The 7,016-nt window shown below is 36.1% G+C and overlaps 1 protein-coding gene across 1 annotated transcript; it reads right to left on the bottom strand.

Annotated features, from left to right (window-relative positions):
* Nucleotides 1-237: 237 nt before the first annotated feature.
* LOC134230336 (3-oxo-5-alpha-steroid 4-dehydrogenase 2-like) lies at nucleotides 238-4,787 on the bottom strand. Its single transcript, XM_062712100.1, has 5 exons — nucleotides 4,203-4,787; nucleotides 2,475-2,641; nucleotides 2,195-2,296; nucleotides 704-854; nucleotides 238-533 (listed from the first exon to the last, which is right to left on the bottom strand). Exons 1-5 carry the CDS (start codon nucleotides 4,514-4,516, stop codon nucleotides 467-469), a joined length of 801 nt encoding a protein of 266 aa, XP_062568084.1. The 5' UTR covers nucleotides 4,517-4,787; the 3' UTR covers nucleotides 238-466.
* Nucleotides 4,788-7,016: the final 2,229 nt, after the last annotated feature.

The raw sequence follows: 7,016 nt of genomic DNA, 5'->3' as shown, positions 1-7,016 counted from the left end.
TCGCCAGCATACATGTAGTTTTTCCATCCTTGTATTCATTAACGAGGCTGGGGTGTGGCAGCCATTTTCAGACTATTTTTATCTCCTTTAAAAGGAGAGCTCCATATGAAGATCTAGAAAATGATCAAATTTTAAAACTAAAATGTATAATTTTTTTCTTTGTGAATGATAGTAGACAGCTTAAGTTACCGTATCTAAAAAATAAGTTAAATCTGGTGGTTAATTTGTGATTAATTTGTCAACCCCCCCACCCACCCCCCACCCCCAGCCTCCTTAATTTTTAAATTCTGAGAAAAGTGTAACATACAAATGTTAGTGTATTCATTGCAATGAGACACATCAAGTTCGCCAGTATATTTTTTTTTTCTCTTAATTTTTTCATAACTTTAGAAATTCATTGGAAATGTATAAAAATATAAGTGTATTTATTGCATGATCCCCGTGATTCTGTGGTTGAAACCCCGTCCTAAAAAAGAAACGGAATCAGAGCCTTTCTGTCTTTTGGATAATCATCAAATTTCTCTCGATAAAATCTACAAAAAAAATTAAATCAAGCGATCACTGATGTGTGTAAAATGAAATTGGTACATTGCTTTTATTGCTGATGTAAAATGTTAAAAGTGGGCGCAATGCGATAAAAACTTTTAAATTTCTATATTCTTTTTGATATAGAATTTTTCTATATTTAATATATTACATGTACCTGTGATGATGGAAAGCCCTAGGGCCGATATTACAGAGAGTAAATACAGCAAAGGCTAGAGAGGGGAGATTATAACACGCCACAGAAAACCCGATCCACTCCACGATTTCTCCCAGGAAGTTAGCACCAGAGACGTACTCGAATAGAAATCCTAGGGATAAAAATAAAAGTTAGCATCAGAGACGTACTCGAATAGAAATCCTAGGGATAAAAATAAAAGTTAACACCAGACACGTAGGGAAACCTAAAAAAATAAAAGTTAGCATCAGAGAGACGTAAATCCTACCGAATAGGAATCCTAGAAAACCTAGGATAAAAATAAAAGTTTGCATTAAAGTTCACACCAGAGACGTACTTGAATAGAAATCCTAGGGATAAAAATAAAAGTTCACACGAGAGATAAATATACATTATTTGGCTTACAAAAACATGCTTATATAGTGCAACAGATAAGAAGTGAAAAAGATTATCTTAATTATATTTATTTTATTTGATATTTCATCTAATATTAAAAGTACACTTTGATGAAAAAAATAACATCACTGAAAAGAACAAAAAACGATCATTTTCTCGTACTTTGACATAAATTTTTCAATATGAGTAGGTCTTCGATCACTATTTTTAAAAAGATAATCCTAAAATTTTTCAATAAAATATACATTTTTTTTGTTTACAAAAACATATCAAAAGCATATTCAAATGCCTGATTTCATCCTCAGCAGTGTAGCACAGCGCGTTGGTCTCAAAGCAGTTAGTCGCCTACGTGGCGCAGTGGTTAGAGCGTCTGCTCTAGAGTCGCGAAGTAAGGAGTCAATCCTTACGTCGCAGGTTCGAATCCCACCGAGGGACGTGGAGACCGGTCCTTCGGATGAGACCGTATAAACCTAGGCCCCGTGCCGCAGTAGGTGCTGGCACGAAAGGCCCTAAGTGCCGGGCATAGGACAAAATTTGTAGCCCTCCACCGGCAAGTGGTGGCGTCTCCATATGAGTGATAAAATTCTAGAGAGGGAAGTTAAACAACATACAATCAATTAATCAAGGCAGTTATAGTATATGATACGTTGGATTTTTTTATTGCCAGGGTTCGAATCCCACGAATACCATCTAATATGTTTATAAAAGAAAAAAAAAGAGTTTTTTTCTCTCAGAAAATACTTTTTTCCTCAAAATTACATACATTTCAATAATGAGATGTTAATTTAAATACTCAATTCACATATATACTGAATATGATTTCTTGATATCTGACGCTATAGGCATTCTGCCCGCCTTGTTCCCCCCATCTTCTTATCTCCAGAGACGTACTCGAATAGAAATCGTAAGGATAAAAATCAAGTTAACTTTGAAGTTGGAAAACAGTTCAAATTTCGTTTAAAAAGAAAGATACAGTTTTCTTAGCATTTTCCTCAGACTACATACATATATGTATATAGCATGTACATATACCACAGAAAAGTGAACATAAAGATAGATAATATTATGTCTAACTACCTCTTGGAGTTTGATATGTGCCTTCTTTCTCTCTCCTTAGTGACGTCAGCAAACTGTCAGACCGGATGTTAATGTACATCCCCGTAAAAAATAAAATAATACCTAAAAATAAAACGAAATAAAAATATTTTTTTAAAAAGTGTTTCTGTGTAGGTTTTTGCGTATAAATACTTTAGAAATTGAAAACTAGTTCGTTACCTTTTATGAGTCATTTTAAAAAAGCAAAACAAACAGTACACTTGTATGTATGTTTTATTCAAGTCTTTTTTGTTTTACACACCAAGACAGAACCTTGCCTTCTGGAACCAGTGGTGGATCTCAGTATTCGGTAGGAGTATCCCGTACGTCTGTAGAGCGCCGTTTACTGAACAGAAAAAAACGGCGGCCATAAAAGGAAACAAAGGAATGGGTTTACCTCCCCTTATCCGCAGCGGGAAAATGAAAGTCCTGAAATCAGGTTTAATTATTTTGAAAAATCATCGATGATCATGCATGGATCTAGAGGTAATCGCACCACCTTCAGAGTTATAAAAATTGTACAGTCGTGTATTGTATAAGAATAGGCCCCATTGAATTTTAGACATGCATTGTTACAACGCAAAATGTAATAACAACACAAAATGTAATAAACCCGGATTATTACATTTTGCGTTATTACATTTTGCGTCGAAATCAACGCAGAATATAATAACTCAAAATATAACAAATCACATTTGTGGATTATTACATTTTGGGTTATTATATTTTTTGTCAAGATCAACGCAAAATGTAATAACACGATTTTTTTTATTATTACATTTTGCGTTGTTACATTTTGCGTCGAGATTAAGCAAAAGGCAAGAACGCAAAATGTAATAACTTTTTTCGGCAGTAAGATTCAGTACAATTTTCAATAGTGAAGTCCTCAATGAAAAGAAAATTAAACAAAAGGAAAAAATAGATATATGCAATTTATTTCAATTAATAAATTTTTAATATATTTCTTTCATTAGCCACATGTTAAATTTAAAAATGGTTTAATAAGCGTATTTTGTATAGATGTTGCAAATTAGAAACGTGCATGTGTTGGCAGGGTTGTTGGGGGGTATTGACCAATGTGCTCTTGCTTTTTATTTTAACAGACAAATGCAATTTATCTTTTTAAAACTTTATCAATTTGTACTGGAGTGGCAGATGTAAATATGAAGCGGGAAGGTGTTTATTGTCAATAATAATACCATTCATTTCCAAGCAAATCACCAGCTTTGCAGAAAAACAAAAACAAAATTCTCTCTCTGTGTCTTTTCATCCAATAATAAAATGGATTGTTTCTGCATGTCCACAGTAATACAATAAACATACGAAGTGAGCACCCCGCCCTGTCCCTGCCATAGGGGCTTGTCTTCCGGATTGATAAATGTAATTTTTTTTTTATTTGTATCTACATTAAATTCACTCTAAAAGTTGCTTTAGGAGATTCTGACATGATCAGGCGAGAAAAATAATGTTTTAAAAAAAAGTACTACACCTATATACATAAACTCTCGCCTGATCATGTCAGAATCTTCATTAAAGCAACTTTTAGAGTGTATTTAATGTAGATACAAATTAAAAAAAAAAAATTTTACATTTATCAATCCGGAAGACAAGCCCCTATGGTCCCTTCCCTGTCGCTTGACACACACAAACACTTCTAATTTGTTAACTAATGTATACATGCCGAACATGATATCAGAAGCTTTTAATGATTTGAATACAAATGAAAAGGTCAAAAGAACCCTCTCTAAAATAGGGTTTAGGGTATCGAAAGTTGTATGCGTTTCATTTATATATTCTTGCGTCGGGATTTAAAAAAAATGTTTTGTGACATCTTAAAAAAAAAATTAAAATAAAATAAGAAATTCAGGGAAAAAATTCTTGAGTAAGATTAATTTTTCTTTCATTTTGAACTAAAAAAAACCCACAAAAACAAAAAAAAAACCCATTATCAACGTAACTTAGTTACAAAAAAGGGGCTACGAAATCTCACCTGTGAAAGTAGTGTACTAGAAAGCATCCAATCAAAATCTTGTTATTTCCATGGATATTCACTAACTCATCAGAGCGCCACCTTGAGAGTATTATAAGCGGTACAACAAAGGACGGTAACTCTTGTAGGAACCAGGCGAGCTTAGCAGGCATGAGGTATCCCCATCCCGGACGTGTGTACCGGCCGTAGGGGGCCGTGGTGAACTGAAGCGTGATTAAATTAGAAATCCCCCACAAAACCATCAGACCAGAAACAAACTTCAGCGAATCAGGGGCCGAAAACACTCGGTCAATTTGTTCCAATATCAAGTTCATTTTACTTCCTGTAATTTTTTCTTTCAAAAAGTTGAGAAAAATACTGAAACTTTATTTGGCAATTAAGTATTGCATTAAACTAAGGATTGCTGGATATGATTTAGCTGGGGAGCGAGTCGTATTTTATTAACATTTTGAAAATGGATGACGTCATTCTCCCTCCTGCTGTCCGATTGTTTATTCTGAGATAAGGACTCTGATTCGGCTAGCCAGTGATTCAAGGTGCTATTTCATAACCACAACGATAAATAAAAACTCTAAAGAAATCTGTGATGTTTGTTTTGGTTCTTATTTTCTATTTATGAAACCATACTATGAGTCTAAATTTACCCCCTGTGAGATACAGGATATACGTTTTAAATGAACTTTGGAGCGATGAATAATCTCTCTCTCTTTCTCTCTCTCTCAATGTGTTTAAATTTATGAACTTTGGAGCGATGAATAATCTCTCTCTCAACGTGTTTGAATTTTTGAACTGTGAAGGGATGAATCTCTCACTCCCTCTTTCTCTCCCTTGCCTCCTCTCTCAATGTATTTAACTGTGACATAATTACAATATATAGGCCTATGGATAATTTTGCAGAATTCCTCGTTTCATTTCCAGGCCTGTGTGTGTCAAGTAATACAATACAATCGTTAGATATGGACGTGTTGTTTCCTTGTTGTATCAGTAAATCAATATAAAAGTTGGAACTTTGAGATCAAAATCAACATTGTTACATGTGATACGAGAGAGAGAGAGAGAGAGAGAGAGAGAGAGAGAGAGAGAGAGAGAGAGAGAGAGAGAGAGAGAGAAGGTCCACGTCATTTCACATGGATGGATACTCATAGCAATACTTGAGCTCCTTGCAGGCTTGTGTATAAACCCCCACCTCATTAAAAGAGATTCTAAAATCACATAATTATACATATCAGATATATCAGAGTACAGGAATAAGAAAAAAAAAACAAACTTGTGTAAATATCTAATTTGAAAAAAAGGAGAAAGAATTGAAAAGGAAAATCGGGTAGAGGAATACACTAGATACCATTATCCTTTACATCAGTGAGAAACCTCTGCATATCGCATGAAAGACTTTTTTCTTTGGGTTTTAGACAATAGATATTTAATGTAAAGTCCGTTTTCTATTTTAACCCACTTTTCAATAAAGATTTTCAAAACCATGCATGCTTTTTTGTCTCACCGATTAAACGAATATTGAAATACTTTTATTTTGAGATCTTTCTTATAAATTAAACTGCCTCATATTTTCTCCCGATCATGACAAAAAGCACAAAGCGGATATGACCGGTCGGCAGGTGATGCTCACTCCTTCATGGCGCTTACACCGGTCAGCAGGGGCTGCTCACTCCTCCATGGCGGATATGACCGGTCGGCAGGGGATGCTCACTCCTCCATGGCGCTTACACCGGTCGGCAGGGGATGCTCACTCCTCCAAGGCGGATGTGACCGGTCGGAAGGGGATGTTCACTCCTCCATGGTGGAAGTGACCGGACGGCAGGAGATGCTCATTCCTCTATGGCGCTTACACCGGTCGGCAGGGGATGTTTACTCCTCCATGGCGCGCTTACACCGGTCAGCAGGGGATGCTCACTCTCCATGGCGCTTACAACAGTCGGCAGGGGATACTCACTCCTCCATGGCACTTACACCGGTCGGCAGGGGATGCTCACTCCTCCATGGTACTTACACCGGTCGGCAGGGGATGCTCACTCCTCCATGGTACTTACACCGGTCGGCAGGGGATGTTCACTCCTCCATGGCGCTTACACCGGTCGGCAGGGGATGCTCACTCCTCCATGGCGCTTACAATGATGTTTTGGAGGTTCGTATTTCTCTACTCCAATTTTGTATTAATTGTTTAATGGACTTTTGAGCTTGAATATATACTGTTCGTTGTCCCCATATAATCATGATATGACGCAAATATCTTTCACAGGGATAAAGAAAAAAAATTAAGTTGCTCACTAGCTGCAGATCTGTAACTCTCCGAAAAAATATTTTGACAGACCGGAGAGCTACAGTGCCATATTTAATGCGTACTAAAAGTTGCGCTTAGTTTTGGAGTAATTCTTCCAAATCGTTTCTTCAATTGCAAAAAGATAGATTTCATAAATATTCTTAACTCCTCTCATAGTTGACATTTGCACGAAGTGTGTTGGACCGAATTATCTTGCAAACCAAAATGGCAGTATAAAAAGACGAAATTTTCGATGATCTCGATTTCAGGGCTATAGAAAGGCTATTAACAACAACTATAGGAAATGTTTTGTCATGAAAACAGTGTTAGGAACACACGGTTAGTAATATTTTGAGGTGACAGTTAAAAACATGGAGAAATAAAACGAGAAACGGAGCACATTTTTGTGCAAAATAAATTTACAGTTTTTTCAATGCCGGGATGGCACTGTACATAGCTCTCCCGTCTTTCAATTTATTTTTTCGGAGAGCTAAAAAACATAGCTACATATTGTATGTCATACCTTGCTGGTCTCAAAG

The sequence above is a fragment of the Saccostrea cucullata genome, unplaced genomic scaffold, assembly GCF_032062105.1.
Source record: "Saccostrea cucullata isolate Sc308-1 unplaced genomic scaffold, CSIRO_AGI_Scuc_v1 ctg5053, whole genome shotgun sequence".
In the NCBI taxonomy this organism is placed as follows: Eukaryota; Metazoa; Mollusca; class Bivalvia; order Ostreida; family Ostreidae; genus Saccostrea; species Saccostrea cuccullata.
This window is presented reverse-complemented; position numbering and strand designations above follow the sequence as displayed.